The 24,103-nt window shown below is 52.9% G+C and overlaps 1 protein-coding gene across 1 annotated transcript in view; it reads right to left on the bottom strand.

Moving 5' to 3' along the window:
* Nucleotides 1-2,591: 2,591 nt before the first annotated feature.
* Nucleotides 2,592-24,103, bottom strand: part of IGDCC4 (immunoglobulin superfamily DCC subclass member 4) — a 37,148-nt gene continuing 15,636 nt past the window's right edge. The window contains exons 8-24 of the mRNA XM_007448139.1: nucleotides 20,914-21,050; nucleotides 19,427-19,567; nucleotides 16,052-16,207; nucleotides 14,919-15,332; nucleotides 14,242-14,406; nucleotides 13,557-13,694; nucleotides 12,528-12,698; nucleotides 11,321-11,560; nucleotides 11,088-11,189; nucleotides 9,397-9,580; nucleotides 8,394-8,521; nucleotides 6,453-6,623; nucleotides 6,067-6,204; nucleotides 5,189-5,294; nucleotides 4,464-4,692; nucleotides 3,549-3,710; nucleotides 2,592-3,002 (exon numbers count right to left, since the gene is read on the bottom strand). Of these exons, the coding sequence (XP_007448201.1) occupies nucleotides 2,592-3,002; nucleotides 3,549-3,710; nucleotides 4,464-4,692; nucleotides 5,189-5,294; nucleotides 6,067-6,204; nucleotides 6,453-6,623; nucleotides 8,394-8,521; nucleotides 9,397-9,580; nucleotides 11,088-11,189; nucleotides 11,321-11,560; nucleotides 12,528-12,698; nucleotides 13,557-13,694; nucleotides 14,242-14,406; nucleotides 14,919-15,332; nucleotides 16,052-16,207; nucleotides 19,427-19,567; nucleotides 20,914-21,050 (3,193 nt within the window). The remainder of the gene's footprint in view (nucleotides 3,003-3,548; nucleotides 3,711-4,463; nucleotides 4,693-5,188; nucleotides 5,295-6,066; nucleotides 6,205-6,452; nucleotides 6,624-8,393; nucleotides 8,522-9,396; nucleotides 9,581-11,087; nucleotides 11,190-11,320; nucleotides 11,561-12,527; nucleotides 12,699-13,556; nucleotides 13,695-14,241; nucleotides 14,407-14,918; nucleotides 15,333-16,051; nucleotides 16,208-19,426; nucleotides 19,568-20,913; nucleotides 21,051-24,103) is intronic.

The following is a 24,103-nucleotide window of genomic DNA, read 5'->3' on the forward strand; positions in this document are numbered from 1 at the left end:
ACATTTCCTACCTGGTAGGAAATACATTCTCTCGTGGAGAAAGGCTGAGGAAATTCTAGTCATTTGGTTCCAAAACAGAACATTTTTGGAAAATAGTTTATTAACTCATTATAGGGACAGATACATGATCAATGCCTTGGCTTAACACTAAAGAATATCATACTTGTAAGGAGAAAAAAAACACTGGAAAAATAATTAAATAATACAGCAAAACTACAGACAAATAAATGAGCAGGTACCGATTACACTTGTCATGCATCAAGAAAAGGTTTTTAAATGAGACTCAAAAACCGTAAGGCATCGATGGTAGATGACAAAGGGATTAATACCCTGTAAAAGGCCAATGGACTCTTTTCTAATAAAAATACTGTTGCAAAGACACAAACCTAACACTTCCAAATTACCCAGAGCCCAAATCATATATAATGCTAGTGAGTAATGGCCACTTTCTTATCAACTGTGAGTTATAGGCAGATACCAGATTTATTACTTATTTGCTTTTGAGAAACAATTTTCCACCCAACCTAATGGGTTATAAATTGTCTCATTTGCAGCTATTTAATTTAAACCAGAACCTCACTGCCTGTTAAACAAGAACATGAAAAATGACTATGTGGTGTAATGCTAAGAGCCTACTGTTAAAACAGCCATTTAATTCAGGGCAGTTTTGTTTTTTTTTTTTCTTTAGAAAATAAAAAAATCAAACCAGCAAAATAAAATGAAGCTTTTGACCTTCAGAGCAGTGATGAAACATATACAGTAGTGTTAGCCACAGCAATGCTGAATGCTACAGAAATAGTACAAGTGACAATTCTGTCCTAATGAGATACAAAACCAACATTAATAATCTTTAGTGTTATCATAGGCTGCCTGAAGGAGGGGGAGGAGGAGGAAATGTAGGTGCGGATGTCAAACGTGAGTGACACCCGAGTGTAATAAACACAGATGCTGAAAGGGTCTGAGAAAGCTGCAACTCCGCTGAGAGACATTTCACCATTTAAAAAAGAAAAAGGAAAGATAGACTGGTTATTTCTAATTTGGCCCAGAAGCCAGAGTTAACCCTTGATGTGCTGCTCAGTTAGGAAAGATGAATGCAGGGAGAAAAGACCGCATACTCGATGCTCCTATGAGAGGCTGAGGTGCAAAATCAAATAAATGACCTTGTTTTCTCTCCACAGGAAACAGAAGTCAAGCTTGTCCCTGTGTGGTAGGTCAACAGAAAATGACTTCAGGATTGAATTTAAAGAAAAGACAAAATAAAAAGAGCCCATCACTCTTGTCCTGTGTGAAGCCCTCCCTTCCAGCACTGCAAGAGGATGAGATTCCTTCCACCTCCATGCCGTCAGCTCATGTTCAAGGTGCACAGAGTGGGAAGCGGTGGGGCCATGGAACCCCTAATTTCCACCCCGTTCTACCCTTCTAGTTTCAACTGGGAAGGAAGGTCCCCAAACCTCTCCGTCCAGCAAATCTGCCTGCCTGCCTAGAAGGGAGGGAGTAATTTTACCCCAAGCTTCTGGGTCGTGTTCCCCTTTCCTTGTCTCAAAAACGCCCTTGTATGACTTGCATTTATCCCCTCCAAGGACAACCCTCTGATCTCAATCACAGAAAGATGCAAGGGAGGCTGAAAGGTCTTTTCCAAACCTGCACTGGGGGTAGGCAGTTTGCCTGGGGAGGGGGCCTACGGAGGCACAGATGGGAAGGGGGTGGGAGGATGACGGCTGAAGTGGATGGCAGACACAGGAGTCACGCTCTGGCCTTGAACAGACATGAGGTAGTCATGTTGTTAGGGGAGGATGCAGAGATTGAACCCAGGCAGGAGAACCACATGACACAGTGTGGGAGAGGTGGGAGAGACAGCAGAGACAGACGGAAAAAGGAGACAGAGAAAGGGTATCAGGGAGGAAGAGAAGGGCACTAGGATTGGGAGAGCAGGGCGACTGGAGACAGACACTAGAGGAGTGAGCGGGGAGGCAGGAGGGGAGAGCAAGAGAAAGCAGATTTTCAAAACCAGGCACTTCCCCAATTACAACACTAGATGCAGAGTTGCTCTGAGGGGAGCCAGAGTCACCCTGGGCACCGGGGACATGGCAGAGGTGATGCAGCTAAAGCGTTAGACATCCAGAGCCTGCTTGCACTCAGCCCAGCCAGACAGGAAGTGGGCTGGGGCTGTCTCTGTCAGACAGGGCACTGGAGACACTCTCAGAGTGTGTAATAGAAGGCTGGGTGACGGAGGTGGGGGCCCACAGGGCTGGGCACTGTCCTGACCTGGAGGACGGAGTAGGCCGTAGTGACCACTGCCCGGGCCAAGGTTTCCCAGCTCACCAACCAGCACACGCATACGCGCTTCACACGTGTACAAGCACGTATAGCTGTGCTTCACGTGTCTCTCGCCTACCACACGTGTCACAGAGCACGGGTGGGGAAGAGTGAATAATCCACTTCTTCCTCTCCCCTGAGCCAAAGCACCCCAGGAGGCTCCAAATGGCTTGATGATGGTCAGTACCTGCAGGCAGACACGTGTACATGTGTGGCCACACGTGTCATGTCCCATGATCCATACCAGCCTGCCCCAAACTGTGCCCTCGAGGGAGCTAAGCAGAGGAGGAGACTGGGGCTCTGGGCAGGCCTGGGCTGGCTGCTGGAGGGCAGGGGGCCTTTGGCTGGCAGCTGTTCCCTGGGGCCTCCTGCAGAGCCTCACTGGGCTGGAGGTCCGGGTAGGGGCAAGAAGCACTGGCTGCCTCTGGCAGGCAGGTAAGTCTGTCTGGCCCAGGGCTTGCCTGCTCACACCCTCCCAGCTCCCTGTCCAGCCAGTCTGCCCCTTGCCTGAAATTCATAACACCCAAAGTGAGGTCAGCAGCCTCTGAAGGCAGCGGATCCTCAGGTTCCAGGTCTTGGAGGTGGAGGTCAGGGTTCCCTTTGGATGCACTAAAGTCAGAGTGGACAATGACCTCGGCCTCCACCTGGTTCCTGCAGGCTGGGGGCGGCTTCTTCCTTCCATTGCCCTGGTCAGAGAAGAGAACACAAAACCGTCACTGAGAGTGACCATCAGAAGGATAACCATCATTCTTGGGATGCAGAGAGACTGACCCCCAGCCCAGAGCCCGTTATATATTACATGGGAGTTGGTAAAGGAAGAACAGTGACTGTCCTAAAAGAGATGATGATCAGATCCATGGGAAGGCAGGGAAATACTACTCATTTGCCCTTGCTGAGCAGTTCCAAGAGTACCAGATTCAGTCAGGGCCTCAGTGAATAGGAGGAAGGGCTTAGTGCACTCAGGCCAGGTGCACCGTCAGATCCATGTAATTCTGCTGTGGCCCACTTACGTCTAGGTAGAGGAGGGATTGTCCCCAACCCACAGAAATACAGGTTCTCCCAAACTGGCCTGCCCTCCATCCACTCACCTTTAGAGGCTCCAGGGATCTGCTGGCTAGACTTTTAGCCCCAGGGAAGTTACCACCAGGGCTCTCCAGAGGATTCACTACTTACTCTGCACAAACACGGGGACCCTCCTCTCCTTCCCTCCCCCCTCCTCCCGGGACGCTGACCTTTATGGCGTCATACACCAGAGCCTGCAGCAACAGCGTCTGCCCGGTTCCAGCAGGGGGCAACAGGGCCCGGGTCAGAGAGGGCATGGGGCCTGCCTGGGGCAGCTCACAGCCTGCCCAGGAACCTGCCCAGCTCAGCCCACCGTGCTGAGCCCAGGAGATCTGCACAGGAAGAAAAGTGGAAGCATTGAGAGCTTGACTGTGAAGTATGAGACGGAAGTGGATGGAGCTCCCTTCACAGACTCTCTAGGCCCCCTTGCTACCTCCCTCCCCAAGGCTGTAGGGAGGAGCACAGAATGGGCTGAGAGTCTGGGGGTGAATTTGAGGATAGAAAGATCCTCCTGCAGAAAAGCCCAGAGGTTTCTGAGCCAGGCAGGGTCTCCTTCACCACAGAGGCAGGGAAAGGATGAGGAAAGACTCAGGGGTTTGAGCTGGCTGGTCAGGGAATGCAGGATGAGCCACCACTGCTAGGATGGAGGGGACCTGCCCTGCGTGGGCCCACCTTATCCGGATCCCGGTCCCACTTGACCACCTCCAAACTGACCAGCCTCTTGTCCCCATACTGGGGAGAGCCGGGTCTTAGAGGTCTCCCCAGCTCCCAGGATAAGGAGGGATCTGGGTGTTCTGGCCACCCCGAGTCAACCGCAGACAGCCCATCGGGGGCCCTCCCCTCCTTCCTGAGAACCAGGCTGACCTATTCTGCCAGGGATGGAGGCCCATCTGCTTCCCTGCCCGCCCTCCCAACCCTTTCAAGGAGGAGGGAGAGTATGCTTTTTCTTCTGCAGCTGGCCCAGGAAGGGGAGGGGGGAGGAGGGAAGGGGCTCTCTCACGGGGTCACACATTGCGCTCTCGCGCCCCCTGGTGTCTTATTTGGGCATGAGCCACAGTGTGGGGCTCGGACCTACCCAGGCTCACCTTTCTCTTGGAGTGAGCCCGGCAGTCAGGACCGCCACCACCCATAAGGCTGTGCACTTCAGCCCTGTCCTCGATGTCTGAGGGCGGTGGGGACCAATCCTGGGGACGGGGGTGCACAAGGGACTCCAGTTCATGGGCAGCCGGGGGGCTGGGGGGGGCAAGGCGGGCTCGGGAGTACAGCGTGGGGTTCCCAGCAGTGGCGGTGGAGGACAGGCCCGGGAGGGCTTCCCTGGAAGGGAAGATGGGGGACAGCACAGTGGTCAAAGAGAGGGGTGGGGGTGAGACTGGTATCTAGTCCAGCCTGTATCCCTGGGCAGGTTCCTACCCATCTCTGAGACTTAATTTCCCGGTCTGTGCAATGAATAAGAAATTCTGGGATTGTTCAAAACAGCTATGACACTACACTGGGGTCCTTCCTCCCTTGGCTCCAGGCATCTGGAGATTTGGGGTCCCTCTCTGCAAGATGCTGGCAGCTACCAAGGAAGCGGCAAAGAGGCAGCTCTACCTACGCCTGCCCCTGCTGAGGGGATATGCTTGGGGGCTTCCCTAAACCCACCCCCTACTCTCATGAGGTCATCACCCCCAACCCCTTCATCCCAGAGTCAACTTTAATGGGGCTCCTGGGAGTGCCCAGAGCAAGTCATGGCCACTTTCCCTGCTCCCTCATCTCTGCAGCCCTTCTGGAAACCTCTCCTCTGTGAGGTCAGACTGGTTCCTTCACCCACCGGTGGGGGCCACGGCGCAGGCCAGCGCACATGCAGGCCAGGAGGCAGAGGAGGCCCAGGCAGACGCCCACGATGATGCCCGTGACAGAGTGCATGTCCAAAGAGTCTGGCGGGGGAGAGGGAGGGAACAGAACAGATGGAGGACAGGAGAGAACCCGGGGTTCATAGACCAGGACTTGTGGCTTCCTCCAGAGACCCCTGGCCTGAGTCTCACCCTTTGGACACGTGAAATCTTCTCATGCAAGGACAGGAGGGCCCCATGGACTCACAGAGACCACCACTACCTCTCTCTCACTGGACATACGGAAGTTGTGGTTCCTCCCCATCAGCCTGGCCTTTCAGTGAAACACACCTCTTGCCTGCCTAACAGGGCTGGTTTTGCAGGTGTGCAACACCTGCAGGGGCACGTGGCCCATGCTTAGAAGGGCTCTGGGCTTGGTTTAATGCTCTGCTGTCACCATCTGGAAATTCTTCCCCCTTTTTAAATAAGGGACCCCACATTCTCCTTTCACACCGGGCCCTGCAGATTACGTAGCCAGTCCCACTGCCCAAGACCTCCACCCCATAAATCTCGTCACCTTTCCAAGCCAGTTCTCCAATCAAAGCAACCAAGCCAGTCTCCCGCAAATCTGACCTCTCAACTGAATCACCACTGAACCACACCCATCTTCCCTTCAAAGTTGTCCTCTCCACACCAGGTGAAGAGGGCACTTGTCCAAAACAATGGAAGTGTTGCCATGCCCAGAGGCAGGACCTTGGAAGAGATGGCTTGAGGGTTAGAAGTCAACTGTGGCGGGGTGGGGGTGGGGGGGGGGGCTCTGGAGAGCTTGGGCTGCCCCAGGATGGACCCCACCCCTTCCTGCCTTCCTGCCTCTTACCTGACAGCTTTTCCTGGAGAGTAATCACATCCTGCAGGCCAGAGAAGGGCCCAGGCCCCACCTCCGTGCGCGCCCCCATCTTGAAGAAGTACCTGGTGTCGCTCTCGAGGCCGTGGACCTCAGCACTGGAGGTGTTTCCTGGCAGGGGGGCGTGGGGAAGGCAGGGAGAGCAGGCTTGGTGAATTGGGTCGGGGTGGGCTACAGGGATGGGCTGGGAAGCGGCCCTGAGAGAATCTGCTTCTCCCGCTCAGGCGGTAGCTTCTGCCTGCTCCTCCTGGAACAAACCTCAGCAGCAAGCTCACTACTAACCAGCCACTGGGGAGGCTGGAACGTGGGTGGAGGGTGGGGAGACTCTTGCTCAGATGCCGTGGGGTGCGAGCCCTCACCCTCGGTGGTGAGCAGGGTCCACTGGTGCTCAGGCTGGGTACGGTTGCTGCTGTAGAGAATCAGATACTCCACGATCTCGCCGTTGGGCTCCGAGGGGGGGCACCAGTGCAGCCGAACGGTGGATGGCGTCAGGGGCCTCAGGCGCAGGTCGGATGGGGGCGTGGAGGGCCCTGGGGGTCAGGAGGGGAGACGGGGAGAGGCAGGGTCACTGACAGCCCCAGCTCTGGGGGCAGCTGGGAGCCAGGGCATGAGGATTTGGCCTCCCTGCTTCCTCCTTCACTGGGACAAACCACAAACCACAAAGCAGAATGAGGTCTGGTCTCTCACTGGGGACTTTCTGGAATACAGTTGAGGAGGGGGCTTCACCACCATTCCTCCCCTCTCAGAAACTCTTTTCTACTCCTTGGAACAGAGCTCCTCAAACTTCCACACCCAAATACTTCCAAGGGTTGAAGACACTGTCTTCAACCCTTGGTATTCTAGGGACCTGGGGGCAGAGCTCAGAAGTTTTTGAAAGGCTTACCTTTTCTTTTAAATTCATCTATTCTGTGGTAACATTTAATATAAAAATAGTGTTTGAAATACTTTATCATTTAAAGCTCCTAACTCCCCTTGCCACCCGAAATCTTCAAGTAAAGTTGGTTGATGCCCCCGGGTAGCCTCTGTCTACGCCTGTCTCTGGCACAAGTCCTCAGGGTCGGGGGAACCGCAGTGGGAGAAGCAGCACCTTGGAAGGCTTTGTGGTTTTTTTTTCAGAGAAGAAATTGATCCTGGGGGGCAGGAGTGAATGAGGAAGGGGGAAAAGGAGGGACACAAGGTGGCTGGTGTGTTGGAAAGGGACAGAGATTTGGGGGCTCAGGTTTTCGAGGCCCAACAGAGGGTGGGATGGGGACCCAGGGCTCTAAGGCATAACAGAGCCACAGCACCACGGGCTGCCAGAACCCTCCTTGATCCTAGGTGACTTTCTGCTTCTCAGGCTCCAGTCTCCCCACCTGTGAAAGGAGAAAACATTCCCCCCTCTGTAGCCTGGTCAGTTGTCCTGGGGATCCAGTATCATAGAGTCTCCTTGGAGAAAACACCGGGGTCTCCCTAAACTCCGCACGCAGTTTAAGACCATAAGAACTGAAGTCATGCGTGGGTGAGAAACAACTTGCAAGCAGTTTTTTAAAAAGTGAATCCATGAGGGTAGAGGGCCTCCCCACCCTACCCTGCACGTGTCTTCCTATTTCAGGTCAGGGACAGAGGTCTGTCAATAGAAAGGTGAGCAGTCTTAGGACAGGAAGCACCAAAGAGCCTCTGCTGTGAGAACAAAAATCCACTTGTCGGGCTTCCCTGGTGGCGCAGTGGTTGAGAGTCCGCCTGCCAATGCAGGGAACACGGGTTCCTGCCCCGGTCTGGGAAGCTCCCACATGCCGCGGAGCGGCTGGGCCCGTGAGCCATGGCCGCTGAGCCTGCGCGCTCCGCAGCGGGAGAGGCCACAGCAGTGAGAGGGCCGCGTACCACAAAAAAGAAAAAAAAAAAAATCCACTTGTCTTCAGATGCATTTCCAGAGGGTTCCAGAGTCACAGACCTGCAAAGCGAATGGTCCCATCCTCTCTTTTGACAGATGAGGACCCACAGGCCCTTCGTGGGGAAGGGGACTGCCTAAGTCTCAGTGTGTGTCAGGGGGATGACAGGGACCCAAAGGCAGAACCCAGGATGCCTGCCTCCAGACCTGGCCCCCCTCACAGCTCGCTGAGGTCTTCCCACAGCCTCTTAAAAGAAACCACTCCTCTAAATCTTATGTTAATGTCTGTGAGTAAATGGTTAAGACCAGCACAGGACTGCCTACAGAGATGCAAAGCAAACGATGGACACTCATGGGGTTCTGAGGGGCGCTTCACAAGAGGGATGCTGGGGCAAGAAGGAGTTCCCTGAAAGATGGACTGGTGGCCACTCACGGTCAGGCAGGGTGGAGCGCTCCACTACAGAGCCAAAAGGCCCGTCCATGTCCACGCCGTGGGACTGTACCGCAAACTCGTATTTGGTGAATGGCTTCAGCCCGCCAATGAGGATGTCTTCTCCAGAGCTGCCAAGGCAAGAAACGTGACCAGGGCTCTCAGGCATACCCTCCTAGCAGGGCAGGCCCCTCCAAATCTAATCCCCTACCCCAGCCCCCTGGGGGCCACTAACACCATCCAGAGGACCTGCAGAGAGGTCTGGATGTATCAGCCTCCATGTCCAATCCCCAAGCCAGGCCCCTCTTCCAGGAAACATTCCTGGATTAATCCACATCATTCTCTACCCAAGGGACCATCTCTGATGCTTCTTATCCTTGACTTAATTTTACTTCAGCTGCAACTGTATATATCTATTTCTTTTTATGTTTTGTTTCCTCTGCCAAACAAACAGCTCCCCAGGTCAGGGTCTCTGTCTCCCCATCTAACTGGGGACCTCTCAGGACAGCAGCTGGGCTGTCTCTTCCCCATCACGTGAAGTTGAAGAAATAGGTCTGTCCTGCGTGACATTTCCTAGGGTTGAGTTCAAGGCTCTCCTGGGAGGGGAGGGGACTGGATGGATGCCCCTTTTCCATCTGTCACCATCTGGTCATCAGACCCTCAATGTGCCCCCAGTTTAACACATGAGTCATGAAATGTCCCTGAACCCCCAGGTCCCCTCTCCTCATGACCACCTGCTGCCTTCTTCCCCACCGTCTGCTCTTCCTCCCCCTTCGCAGCATCAGCCCCCTCTTCCCACCTGGTGTAATAGGTGACCAGGGAGGCATTCCCCCCTTTTCCATCTGTCACCATCTGGTCATCAGACCCTCAATGTGCCCCCAGTTTAACACATGAGTCATGAAATGTCCCTGAACCCCCAGGTCCCCTCTCCTCATGACCACCTGCTGCCTTCTTCCCCACCGTCTGCTCTTCCTCCCCCTTCGCAGCATCAGCCCCCTCTTCCCACCTGGGGTAATAGGTGACGAGGGAGGCATATTCCTGAGCCCAGGGGCTGAAGCGCACCGTGTAGTTGACAATCTTGACTGTGGTGAAGTCTGGTTTTTTCCACCGAAGCCAAATGGATGTGGAGCTGTTTGATTCTGCATGGACATGGGCAGGGGGCAGGGGTGGCCCTCTCTGGATGGGCAGGTCTGGAGGGTGAAAATTAGAGTGTGGGAATGGAGGGAGGATACTCATCCCTCAATATGTATAGTGGTTTGCAGTTCCCAGGGCACTTTCTTTTACCCAGTCTCTTTTGATCCTGTGAGTTGGGTGGCACCATTCTCACTTCACAGATGAGGAAACTGAGGCTCCCAAGAATTTAAGTGATTTTTGCCAAGAGCATACAGATTGCAGACTGTGGAACACTAGTATGTAGGAATGTAATAGAGAGAGAGCAAATCATGGCAATTAAGAGCACAGATTCTGGAGCCAGGCTGCCCTGATTCAAATTCCAACTCTGCCACTTAGTAGCTGTGTGACTATGGAGAAGTTAATTAACCTCTCTGTGTCTCCATTCCCCATTCTGTCAGTGGGGCAGATAATAGTACCAACACCTCATAGGGTTGTTATGAGGATTAAATTAGTTACTGTTTGTAAAGGACATAGAAAAGTTTCATGGAATGAATGTTTGTGTCCCCCCAAAGTTCATATGTTGAAATTTGAACATATGGTGGGTCCTGTCTTAGGGATTAGTGCCTGTCTTTGTCTGTTCAGGCTACTATAACAAACAACCGTAGACTGGGTGACTTATAAACAACAGAAATTTATTTCTCACAGTTCTGGAGTCTGAGGTCAGGGTGCCAGCATGGTCATGTTCTGGTGAAGGCCCTCTTCTGGGTTATAGACAATTGACTTCTCACTGTATCTTCAGAGCAGAAAAGGGAAGCAAGCTCTCTTGTGACTCTTATAAGGGTGCTAATCCCATTCATGAAGGCTCCACCCTCATGACATCACCTAACCCTAATTACCTCCTATTACATCACATTGGAGTGGAGGGTTTCAGCATACGAATTCTGGGGTGACACACATTTTCATTCTATAACAGTGCCCTTATAAAAGAGACCCCAGGGAACTCTCCAACCCTCTTTCTGCCATGTGAGGACACAGCGAGAAGATGGCCTATGGTCTACGAACCAGGAAGCAGGTCTTCACCAGACACTGGCTCTGCTGGGGTCTCGATCTTGGATGTCCCGGCCTCCAGAACTGGTTGTTCAAGCCACCCAGTCTATAATGTTTTGTTGCAGCAGCCCCAACTAAGATCCTGAGCCTCAGTTTCCTGGTGGGCCACAAAGGGATACCCTCCCTCCCTAGAGCAGAGGAATAATCTGACAGACGGTACAATGTAGGTGGATGTATTTTAAAAATTGTTTAAAGGTCAAACTTGGAGTCAGAAGTCACTGATGAGCCATGGGGTTTTTCTCTGTCCAAACCTTCCATATCAGCACTGTTCATGGATAATGAAAACACGGTAAGCAGACCTACAAGACAGTGCACAAGCTGGAGCTTCTCTCTGTAACCTAGAAGAGCCTAGTAGAATGGGTTTGCGGGTAGCTGAAGCTTCCAGACAACCCGACCACCAGAGCTGGCCCAGAGGAAAGGGAAAGGAGGCCACCCTGTTGACTGAGACCTCCTCCCCGGCTTCCCCAGCCCCCTCACCTGGGGCGGGAGCCTTTTCCGTCTTGCCCTTCCACACTGCTGCATAGCCATCCTCGTGTTTGTTGAATGCCACGAGCTTCACCTCGTACAGCTGGCCAGGGACTGGGGAAGGTCGTGGGGGTCACTCACCGGCTAGAGGAGCCTCTGGGGCCATCTCCAGCCACTGACCCCGCTTGTCCAGTCTCCCACTGGAGCTATGTCCATCTCCTCCCTCCCCACCTGGCCCTCCTCACCTAGCTGGGTCAGCTCATACTGCTTCACTTTCTTCTTGAGCCGGACAGGCCCCACATCCCAAGCCTGGTCTCCACGGCCCCCTGGAGGGCCCTCGCCACCTGCCTCCTCCTCCTCTGTCCCCACCTCTCGCCAGTAGAGTTTGTAGCCAGAGATCTGAGCGGGGTGAGGGGGTGGCTGCCATGATACGACCAGGGACTCCATCCTTGCCCGTACCTTCAGCTCTGCAGGGGCAAAAGGGACTGCGGGCAGAGGCGCAGGAAGGGAGGAGGGAAGGGACACGAGGAAGCAAAAAGCAGGAAGAGAGCATTGAGTGAGAGCCTTGCCAGCCTTCTCCCAGTGCATCACCATTCAGCCACCGGCCTAAGGGCCAGGCCCAGGCTTGGCCTAGAGCACACCTCACTCTTCCACAAGTGCTAGGAATGCAGGGATGTCTCCTGGGCATTTGCAGAGAGGTCAGCAAGGAGCACCTCTGGGGCAGGGCTGACAGCACCTCGCTTAGAGCAGGGCTCTAGAATTCTTCTGAAGGGATGAATGCATGAGTACTGGCAGGTAGGGGATACCAGGGATTGCTAAAGCCGGGAAGGAGGGAAGGAGCCATTGGAAGTGGGGAGCCCTACTTGGAAGCCTAAGAGTGGGGCAGCTCACTATGTGTCTGATGCTGTTCTAAGCACTTTGTACCATGTATTTTAACTTCATTCTCACAACCCTATAAAATAACAAAAGTACTATTATCCCTGTTTTACAGGTAAGAAAACTGAGGCTCCTAAAAGTAACTTGCCCAAGGACACACAGATAGTATGTGCGCCAGGTTTTGACTGCATTTAACCACTGTACTATTGGGCCTCTCAGCCAAACCCACAACGATCATAATCATGGAAACAGCTACTATTTAACAAGTTTTAATTATGTACTAAACATTTGGTTTACATTAATTAGTCCTCATGCCACACCTGGCAGTAAATGAAGTCTTAGAGTTGTGAATGGTCTGTCCAAAGTCACACAGCAGATGGAAAGGAAACAGGAACTCAGGGGTGTCTGCAAAAGCTAGCCCTTCGCCTCTTCACCCATCCTCCTGCGCCCATCGAGCAGGGGGAGCCATGGAACGTCTCTGATGGAGGAGGCGGCTGGGTCTGGGTTCCAAGGGCAAACATACACATACATACATAGGCACACGCATCACCCCGACTGTCCCCTCTGACCCCGTACCGTGGCTCTGGTTGTGCACACTGGGCGTCCTGTGCTGCATCCACTGGGAGGGGGCCCCATAGCCGGTCCCTGTGCCGGCCGAAATCCGCACTCGATACACCTTGTTGGGCTGAAGCGAGTTCAGTGTAAACTGTGTCTCATTCCCTGGCACCTCGGTGGAGAAAATCTGATCTGCTGGGACAGAAGAGACTGGCTCTGGGTGGCCACCTAAGGACCAGGACTCCTAAACTCCCCTACACCAACTTTTCCACCTCAGGTCCTGGTTCCTCAGGGCCCATCGGAGCCTAAAACTCTCAGTGCCCGGACGGACTCCATGCTCCGGGGCTGACTCCTGGGCCTCCAACTCTGGCTGACACAGCCATCAGCCTCGGCTCAGAGCGGGAAGAATCGTGGCACACACTCCCCACCACCCCAGGAGCTGTCAGTAACCACCCCCCCACACACACCAGGGTGCTGGCATGAGGCACTGGCTGTGAAGGCCATCAAGCACCACCTACCTTCCGGAGCCCTGCCAACCACCCAAGCCCCCTTCCTCACCCTTCCCACCCTCCCCACCCTCATCCTGGCCCCCAGCCACTCGCCTTCTCCAATCTCTCCATCCCTTTCACACCTCCTCCCCTAGATCCCTGACATCTGTCCTAACACACACACACCCATGCCTCATTTCTCTCAATCCCACAAGCATACCCTCCACCTCCCTATCCCCCATCTGCTTTTTGAGCCGGAAGGGACCCCAGGGATTACCTAGGTTACCTGCCTCATTTCACAGACAAAGACACTGAGGCAGCGACTCAACAGGATCATGTACCGCAGCCGTAGAGGAGGTGGGGCTAGACCCCAGGCCTCTCCCTGTCTTGAGCTAGCCCTCTTCACCTTCCCTTTCTCTCCTGCCCTCCCAACCCCCAGCCCACCTTCCCCTTTTCCAGGTTCACCTTGCCCTACTCCACAGCTCTGCTCAGGCCCCCAGCCACTAACCCTTCACACCAATGATTCCCAGGCAGGTGGAGCCCGTGTCCTGCCCCCACTCACCTTCCTTTCCCAGACCGTACTCTATCTTGTACTTCACCACCTGCCCATTGCTCAGGCTGGGGGGCAGGGGCAGCCACACCACCCTGACGTCCGAGGGCTTGGGGCTGGACAGGGAGAGCTGGGGCGCTGCACTGGGGACTGAGACAGAAGAACATCTACGTGAGCTCTGCTCCACCGACGTGGAAGGTGAGGCCCAGGAGCGGTCAGAGACTTGCCCAGGTCACACAGCAAGTCAGAAGTAGGCCCAGGACCAGGATCTGAGGGAGGAAAGGGAGCCTCTCAGGGGAGCCCCAAGCTGGAGATGAGGGGACATCCTTACCACCCTGAAGCCAGAATAAGGTTGGGGGCACAATCGTCTATATCCGATGGATTGTCACTGGCTCCTGTCTGACTGGATGGTACGTGGGTGTCGGGGAGAAGGGCCATCTGATACAGGCAATCATGAGACCTGGGCTCAAGTCCCAGCTGTACTACTGACCTTGGGCAAGTCACTAATTTTCTGGGCCTCAGTTTTCCCAACTGTAAATTAAGGAGAAGAACCCTTGCCCACTCCCTTACAGGGCACAAAATATGGCATAAGGCAGGTTAAAGTGCCTTGGCGAACACTAGTAAAGTGAAGCTGAGCTACCATCCCCAGGGAATTCTCTGGGCCCCAAGGTGCCCACTGCAGGTGCAGAGGCCCTACCATCGTCCAGCGTGTGGACCAGTGCTGGGGTGGAGGTGCGGCTGGCCCCCAGCTGCGAGTAGGCCACCACGTAGAACTCATAGTCTGTGTTAGGTTCCAGGTCCCGAACCTGTAGCTCAGTGGTGTCATTGTTCACTGCAAACTGGTATTCCACATTGTCCATGCCTGAGTGGGTTAGGGTTAGAGGACAAACGGTCTGTCACAGAGCAACCCCCGAGGGCTTGCCAGCTGGAAGCTGTCTAGGGATCCTTCTTATTGTCCCAGTCCCTAGAATAGCCTCTTTATAGCTAAATCATTCCAGATAATCTCGGTGGGAGAGTATAAACTCCCCTGACTTCTAGTCCCACTGTATTAATTCCTCCACTGGTTGGGAAGTCTCTTCTAGCCTCTAACTGAAGTGACTCCTGCTGCAATTAACAAGCTGGCTCCAGGAATGCAAAGCCATTTTCCCTGGGAGAAGCATCCTCTCCCTCCTCTCTTATAACAAACTGGCTGAGGGAAAAATGTACCAACCCATTTCTACACAGGTCTCTCCTGTGGGCTCCCACCCCATCCCGTTCTATCCTACCCCCAGAGGCAACCCTTCAATCATCCAGCCTGTGCCGCGCCCCTCCCCGCCCACCAGAGCCCCCGGGCGTAGGTCTTTGCTGGGGCCTCTTAGCCCCGGGGAGACTTACCCCGTGCTTTCTGGTAGTGGAGGGAGAAGCCGATGATCTGCTCGCTGTGCAGCTCGGGCCGCTCCCAGGCCACCAGAACGGCGGAGCTGCTCAGCGGCGTGGCGGTGACCCGCGTGGGGGCGCTGGGCAGCCCCTCGCGCACCACTACTGCCAGAGGCGCGGCGGCGCACGCCGTGCCCGCGCCATTCTCGGCCACGCACTGGTAGTAGCCGGCGTCCTGCAGGCCGATCTGCGTGATGACCAGGCTGCCGCCGCCGCCCTGCACCTTGACGCGCCCGTTGGGCCGCAGCGGCTCTCCGTCGTGCAGCCAGCGCAGCGTGGGCCGCGGCTCCCCGGACGCGCGGCACACGAAGCGCGCGGTGCTCGCCCGCGTCCGTGACAGCGCCTCCGGCGCCTGCGAGATGACAGGGGCGGCTGGGGGAGGGGAGGAGGACGCTGACCGCGCGCTCCGGCCACCAGGGGCACTGGCTCCCGCCCCCCAATACCCGACGGACTCCCGCATCCCCTCCACTCATTCTAACCTCTTCCTGACTCACCCCCAAAATACCCTCGGCAGTGCAGCTCTAGCTCTCTTCCGCCTTTTACCCCAGCCCCACAATGCCCATTCTCTTTCCCCCTCCGAGTTGTCCCCAGGCCTCCTCGGCCTCCCCTAAATACCCTGGTTCCACCTGGATCTAACCCTGCTCCCGCACTTACCATTTCCTTCTCCCCTACCTCCCAGTATCCCTTACCTATCAGATTTACCCCTCAGCCAGCCCTGAGCAACCCTGCCCCTAGTTTTCTCCTCCCAGACCACTCCATCTCCCCCCAGTAACCTCAGTCCCACCCCTCCCCACATTACCTGGGTCCCACTCAGACCACCCCTCCCCTCTGCCCCCACTCCATCCTCCAATCTCTTTCCACCACTTCCTCTCCTCTAATTACCTAGTCTGTGCCCTCCAATGCCCCACCCCCCGCCCTATCCCTTTTTCATCCTCCAGCACCGCCCCCTCAGTCCCTCTGACACACCCACTCGCCTCTGTACGCCCCTCCCCTCCCCTCCCGGCCCCACCCTAGCTAACCCGCCCCAGTCCGGTCTCCCCCACACCTACTCCGCGGTCCTTCGCCCTCCCTCACCCTCCTCCCCTCCTCACCCAGCACGCGGAGCTCTGCGGCTGCGGTTGCGAAGTCGCGCGTGCGGGGCTTGTTAGCTCGGCAGACGTAGACGCCGGAGTGCCGGGGTTGCGCGCTGGTGATTAGTAAGTTGGTGCGGCCCAGGACGATGACATCGGTGGAGATGGGCTTCCCATCTGCGGGAGGAGGGAGAGCGCTGGAGGGGGGAGCTGAGGGCTGCCCCTCCATCCACTCTCCGGACCTCGGGAGACCCTCTACACCCGGGTTAAGAGAACACAACAGTCGCTGGCTAGGATCTCAATTCCTCCACTTGCTAGACCGATGACTTCCTCTGAGCCCTTAGTGTCTCTGTCTGTAAAATGGGGAGATGGTCCCTCGCTGGAAGGGCTTCTCTGAGAGTGTAACGAATAAAGTCTGTGGGACTGGCTGGCACGATGCAGGCACATAAGAAGTGCTCGGTACACCAGTCAGTTATTACCATTACCATTATTATTAAATTCATTTCTCTCAAGAAGGACACTCCTCCCATATGGTCTTAGCCCAGTGCTATGATGAACATACGGCTGGAAAGGTCTGGACCAGAACCAAAGATCTGAATCTGTGCAGACTTTTATCTTGATGTGAAGTGAAAACCATTTTAAAAGCCCTTCCCTTATGGACCTGAACAGAAAATCCAGGGAAGAAATGCAAATGGCCAATAAACAAAAAAGTGTTCAACTTCACAAAATCAAAGAAATGCACATCAAAACACAGATGTTCATTTTCACCCATCAAATTGGGAAAGTTTTTAAAAATAGTATGTTGCAATGCCTGAGAAAGGGTAAATGCTGATAGGGCTAACAGGGGCTCCACCTTGACCCTGAAGCCAGGATTCCACTTGTGGGCACTCTGGTGGGGAGCTGATCACTGCAGTGTTAACTGTAATAGTGGACAACTGGGAAGGACTTAAAAATTCAATAGCAGGAACTAGCAACTTAAATTATGGCGACATTCAAATGATGGACTATCATAGTTATTAAAATTATTTTCGAAAAAAATTTAAAGATGGAGAGATGTTTATGATATAGTGTTGATGAAAATAGGACTTGGAATTTAAGTAGAGCATGCTTTCAATTTGGGGGGAAAATGTACATGTGCATAGAAAAAAATCTGGAAGAAAATATGCTCATATGTTAACAATTTTAATCTCCGAGTGGTGGGATGTTTTCTGTTTCTCCTTTTCCGTAGTTTTCTACAACGAATACATACAACTTTTGCCATCAGAAGAAAACAAAACAAAACAAAAAAGCAATGCCCCTCCCCTGACTTAGTTGAGTAAGTTCCTAGAAAAGGAACAGTGCCCAGGGGCAGGAATGAAGTCCATTTCCAGCTTCTCTCTTCCCAGTCTCTGTCCAGGAGTGCATTAGCAGAGTTTCTCCAAGTGAGATCCCAGAGCCACAGGTGTCAGGACCCTCTGGGACAGCAATTCTCAAATCCTTACTGTGTACACAAATCACAGAATCTCAGGAGACCTTGTTAAGATGCAGAGGCCTAGGGCACCCCAGATTCTGCATTTCTAACTGCCCAGGAGGTAGGTCCAAAGACCACACTTTCTGTAGAAGGAACTCGGACACTTGTTAAGCATTAAAAATCCTGGGTCATGACTCTCCAGGCATAAATGGAAGGAGTCCGCAGTTTTAAGATGCTCCCTGGGATTGGGACTGACATATAGTACACACTACTATGTATAAAATAGACAACTAATAAAGACCTATTGTATAGCACAGGGAACTCTACCTAATACTCTGGAATGACTTATATGGGAAAAGAACCTAACAAAGAGTGGCTATATGTATATGTATAACTGATTTACTTTGCTGTACACTTGAAACTAACACAACATTGCAAATCAACTATACTCCAATAAAAATTTTTTAAAAAATTAAAAACTGAAAAAAAAAAAGAAGCTCCCTGGTTCATCTTGATGCCTGGTCAGGATTTGAGAAACACTGATAATAGAACTTCCGGGTGACACCACAAGCTTACTGCATTAATAGTATGAGGGTCCTGCTGGCCCCAGGATCCCCCTAACTAGGTAAGTGTCACAAGTCCATGGAGGCCGGGCAGGTCAGGGAGGCACAGATACCAGCACTGTTCTTTCTCATCAGCTCGGTGGGGGTATGCAGTCATTTGGGTTATTATTTTTCTTTAAACTCTATGTATTCATCACAACATAGTCTTGAATGTGAGATACAAACTTACAAAAAGAAGGCAGTGTGGGGTCGTATACTGAACCAGGGTAAAAAGGGTAAAAAGAGCTGGGTTTGGGACTTTCTGGTGGTCCAGTGGGTAAGATTCTGAGCTCCCAATGCAGAGGGCCCTGGTTCCATCCCTGATCGGGGAACTAGATCCCACATGCCACAACTAAAAGATTCTGTATGCCGCAACAAAGATGCCGCATGCCGCAACTAAGACCCGGCGCAGCCAAATAAATAAATTAAAAAAAAAAAAAAAAAAAGAGCTGGGTTTAAGACTTACTTCTGCCATCAACTTGGCACAAGTCACTTATCTGAAATGGAAACAAAAATAATCCTTGCTTTTCTTCCATACAGGGCTGTAAGGGGTGGTGTACCAGAAAGAGAACAGGCTCTAAAGTTTGGGTCCTGGCTTTCCACCTTCCTCTCTGAGCCTCAGGTTCCTCATCTGCCCACCGGGAATAATAGCCCTGGCCCCTACCCTCCTCCAAGGGCTCTAGCAGGAGAGTAGGTTGCATGCTCAGTAGACTGCAAGGTGACGTTTGGCCAGCACCCTCATTACCCTGATAGCATCGATAGCATCTCCTGTAACGCATTCCCACCTGGCACTCATCACTTGCTGCCTGATACTGTCAAGCGTCTCGTCATGGATGTGTGCTTATCTCCCTCAAACAGACTGTGAGTTCAGAGGGCAGGCCCCCGCCTTTTTTATTCACTGTGCCCAGCATGAAGCCAGGCACACAAAGGCGGCAGCACACTGGGTGGACCAGGAGGTGCTGTGTAGTTAAACAGACCAGCAGAGGGTCCAAGTTCCACCTGACTTGCTGGCCCCTTTCCAGCTCTCACACATTGACTGTTGTGAGGACTGGAAACATAGCGTGGAAAACCGAGCCCAGTGCCCCACCCCCCAAGTAAAGTCTCAAGAGTGATTTTGTGAGTGGCAGACTTAGCGCACTTCGTAAAGGAAACTTGCTACACGGATAGATGATTAATTTTCTCCAGGCTCCCTACCCACACTCAGCCCTGGGACAGGAGTTAGTTCCTACCATACCAAAGGTCGGTGACTATTGCATGGTCACCCTTATAGCTCCTTGACTTGGGGATGCGTGAGATGCCACACCCTTCCTCTCCCATGCCCTCAGGTCCCCTCCCTCCACTTACCCTGTCGGACCCAGGACACGAAAGGGGTGGGGTCAGCAGAGGCCACACACTCCATCACCACGCTCTGGCCAGACACCACGGTGGTGTTCTCCGGGGCTGCCATAATGACCACGTCCTGCCCCCCGATGGATGCCAGGGACCCTGGAGAGAGGGCAGGCCAGCAGGCAGCTTTACCATCAGGCGTCTTCACATGCAGCACCTCACCTGATGCTTACAGTCACCTGGTGAGGCAGGTGGGGCAGGGAGCAGCCAGGGTTCCATCTGACAGATGGGAAAGCAGCTGCGTAGTTCAGCAGAGCTGGGACTGGAACTCAGAGCTCTTTCTCTGGGAGCCAGGAGAGAAATAACCTACCTCCGACACACCACCCCCATTCTCCCCTGTCAGACTGAAGCCACCCTCCAGGCAGAGAACCAGCAGCGTCAAGAGTAGACTTGGAAACAACTATACCCCAGTTTAAAACAAAAGAAAAAAAAAGAGTAGACTTGGAGTCTGGACTTGGAGTCAGCAGTTATAGTTTCTACTTCTAGCAAGTCCTTTCTCCGGAGGGCCTCGATTCCCACGTGGGAAAGGCAGGGGATGGGTTCGAGTTTCTGCCAGCCTGGCAGCCCCCTGAGCACTAATTCTCTGCCAAGTTCTCAGTGTGACCCTGGGTCCCTGGGTCAACATGGTGAATACCCGGTTTGTCCAGCAGGTGGAGGCAGAGACCCCGGGCACGGGAGGGAGAGCGAACCAGACTCAGCGCGTCAGCTAAGCCCTAGGAAGCAGGGTAGGAGTGGAGGTGTAGGGGATGAGGAGGGGGATGGGAAGAGATGAACGGAGGGGCGGGGGTCGAGGGGAGATGCCATGGCAAAGGGAGGCAAGGGAGAGGCCCTAGTGGGAGGCCCGGAGTGAGATCTACTGAGCCCCTGCTAGGCACCAGGCACTTTCCAATCTTATCTCAGCGATTCTCACCACCTCCCTGAGCTGGACATTTGATAAGGAACCCAGGGTCACGCAGATGGTGAGTAGAGAAGGCAGTATTCAAACCAGGTCGTTCTGACCCCAAAGCCTGTGTCCTTCCTACTGCATCACCCTGGGACGGGAGATTTTCAGAGAAATGGAGAGAACACGAGCCCCAGACCATCAGGAACCAGATGCACAGCAAGCAGCAGCAGGGTGAATCCCCTTCAGGGCACACAGAGGGCCGGGGACCAGGGTTTCAGGGCACCGACACTCCTCCACGGACCCCTCACCTCCCCACTCCTGGACGCTCCACCCAACTCAAGAGAACACAGAGCCTCGCAGGAAGAGAGCCCTAAACTGGGAGTCTTGGGTTCCTGCCCCAGTTCTATCTCTGACTTGTTGGGGGGCAGTGCCTTCTCTGGGCTTCATCGCCTTGCCAGTCACTTATTTGAAGGCAGGCCTTGGACTACTTGAGGCCCCGCCCAGCTCCAAAATGGCCGACTCCAGAAACCCCCAGGTTTCCGCACCCAGGCAGCCCCCTTACCTCTGTGGGCCACGCGGAGGAGGGCCTCCTGGCTGAAGCGCTGGTTTGCTGAGTTGGTGGCCACGCAGCGGTAGGAGCCTGCATCACCTTCCTGAACGTCCAGGATCTGGAGAACCCCATTGGGAAGGGTGATGAGCCTTGGGAAGAGAGAGAGGGCACCTGTGAGGTGAGCAGGAGCTCTTCAGGGAGGGTAGCACGCCCAAATAGTCCTGGACCCACTTTCCCCTCTGGCCTGAAATACCTAGAGCAGTTCACCTTCAAGCTTCACTCATAATAAAAGAAATGCAAATTAAAACTACAAGATACCATTTTTACCTATCAGATTAGCAAAGGTCAAAAGTGTTTTTTTTTAATTAATTAATTTATTTATTGGCTGCGTTGGGTCTTCGTTGCTGTGCCTGGGCTTTTTCTCGTTGCGGTGAGCGGGGTCTACTCCTCATTGCGGTGCACAGGCTTCTCATTGCAGTGGCTTCTCTTGTTGCGGAGCACAGGCTCTAGGCATGTGGGCTTCAGTAGTTGTAGCACGCGGGCTCAGTAGTTGTGGTTCGCGGGCTCTAGAGCACAGGTTTAGTAGTTTTGGCGCACGGGTTCAGTTGCTCCACAGCATGTGGAATCTTCCCGGACCAGGGCTCAAACCCATGTTCCCTGCATTGGCAGGTGGATTCTTAACACTGTGCCACCAGGGAAGTCCCCAAGGTCAAAAGGTTTTGTTTTTGTTTTTTTAATTTTTTTTGTTTCTTCTTTTTCTGGGGGGGCCACATAGCTTGTCCAATCTTTTAATAACACCCTTTGTGGATGAGGGAATGGGGGAAGGCAGTCCTGTCTTGTTGGTGGTCATGCCAAATCAATACACCCTCTTTCAAGGGCAAGCTGGTGATATCTTACGATCAAACCTGCATGTGCCTTTTGAACCAGCAACATCACTTCAAGGACTTTATCCCACAGATATTCTCGTACATGTACACAAAAACGTATGTCTAACGATATTCACTCCAGTCCTGTCTGTAATAGTAAGACTGGCAACAGTCCAAATGTCCATCTGTAGGGTGGGAACTAGCTAAATCAGTCTGGGTACATTCACACAATGGAATGCTAGGCAGCTGTTAAAAGGAGACAGTCCCATGTGTACTGCTATAAGACCATCTCCAAAATATGTATGGTACAGAACAGTGTGTGTGTGACGCATACACCTATATGCTTTTGCACTGAATGTCCCTGGTAATAGTGGCTATCTCTGCAGAGGGGACCTGGGATCCTGGGACCTGTCAGTGGGAGATTTAATTTTCATTAAATAACCTTCTGTATAGTTTGAATTTGTTTACTCCCTGACTGTATTACCTCCTGTCTCCCTGATAAAATCCCTTCTATTCACACTATCTAATCTGAAGCTCGAAACAAGCCCAAGGGATAAGAGGGGATCACAGCCTTCATTTTAATGGTGACAAAACTAAGTCTTGGAGGGAGTAGGGTATTTTCCCGGGGTCTCACAGCTCGAGCAGAGTTAAAACTGGAACCTAGGGCTTCTGGTGCCAAATCCCACGTTCTTCTCACTCGCTTGTCTCAGCAGCCATTAGATGGCTGAGAATGCCAGTGGAAGGGACGTGGTGGTCTCCAGCAAGTCCCAGTCAACACGTACACTACTGAGGAGGGGCAGGATGGATGAGAGTGGTGTTCTCTGCCCTTTGGTGAGGGTTGGAAAGCAGTTTGGGCTAGAAGGACCCAGAGACCTTGCTTGAGAGACAGTGCAATCCCAGGCAGGGAAGTGCCCATAGGAGCCAGGGTGGTGGGAAGCAGAATGGGCTCTGGCCCAAGCAGGGAGGGAGTGGGTCTTCCTGAATCCTCTAGCTGTGATCCTTGCAGGGTCAGCTCGAGGGTGAGAGTTCTAATTTCTCACTAGAGCAAGTGGCCTGTGGATGTAGGCTAGGCCAAGGTCAGGGAGGGAATGGGGCAGCTGTGCACTTGGTGAAGACCCCTTTGGCTCGTGGGGAAAGCAGGGTATGAGAAAAATCTAAACACAGGAGAAGAGAACTAGCTCAAGGGTGTTGGGAGAGAATTCTGACCATGAGCCTAGAAATCTGCTGTGGCCCAAAGACTTAGAGAAAAAACATAAACCTGCATCACTCCTTCCCTCAGCCCACAGGCAAACCCATCTCTGCCCCAGAGTCTTATCCTCAGTTCCAAGAGCTGTCCACATCAGTGCTGGGAGAGGGGACCAGAAGGGGCAGGGTGGTTGGAGAGAAAATCCTGGGCCAGGACCCAGCCTGCTGCCATGGAAAATTTGATGGGAAATGACAAGTGGGGAAGGGCAAGCAGGACCCATCTCAGAAACAAGGCCCCCATCCCCATCCACGGCTCCTCCACCTAATATTCTCTGCCTCTAAGACCCTTCCTTCCTCCTTCCTCAGTCTCCATAGCTGTTGTCAGCAGGATTCACACCAGGAGCTGCCCACACTTCCTAACCCCAAAGTTTCTCACTCTTGAAATTGTGCTCCAGGTACCCAAGAGCTAATACCTCCTTTGACAAGTAACATTGCCTTAATTACGTGTGTTGAATGAATGAATGCGGGTGTGGTGCTGTTGCTAGAGCCAACACAAGTGAAATGGAACCACTTTCAGATTCAGATAACAGTATCTGCCACAGCCATACAGATAGACCTGGAAGGGGGTTCCTTATGTGTTAAGTGAAAAAAAGGAAGTTGCAATATAATCCCATTTTTGTTTTCTAAAAAAAGGTGATTCATTTAAAAATCTCTTCGGCTTTGTTAAAATGTGTTTTAAAAAGCTCTGTCCTTGTAAGAATGTCCAAGACATATTGGTTAGTGGGGGGAAAGAATTCATAAATCAGTGTTTATGAAGCAATTCTATTTTTGGAAAATAGATAAATGATACGCTAGGATGTGCGCGGAAAAAGTCAAGGGTGGTAAAGCTCACGTCATTCGTGGAGGTTTTCTCTGGGAGTGGGGTTACTGTGGGGCTCTTTTTTGTTGCGTTTTTAAATTTCTTGGTTACAGTGAACATTTATTCGTTTGGAAATATAAAACTTAAAAAAATTTAAATGGAATAAAGCATGTGCCCTTGTACACTTTGTTTTGTACCTCCTGGCTCTAATATAAAAGCAGCTGTGGCATAGAGGAGAGAATTGATTCCAACATATGTGATTTTTAGCAAGTGACATCACATGTCCAGGCCT

The sequence above is a fragment of the Lipotes vexillifer genome, unplaced genomic scaffold (genome assembly GCF_000442215.2).
Source record: "Lipotes vexillifer unplaced genomic scaffold, Lipotes_vexillifer_v1.1 scaffold713, whole genome shotgun sequence".
NCBI classification, from domain to species: Eukaryota; Metazoa; Chordata; class Mammalia; order Artiodactyla; family Lipotidae; genus Lipotes; species Lipotes vexillifer.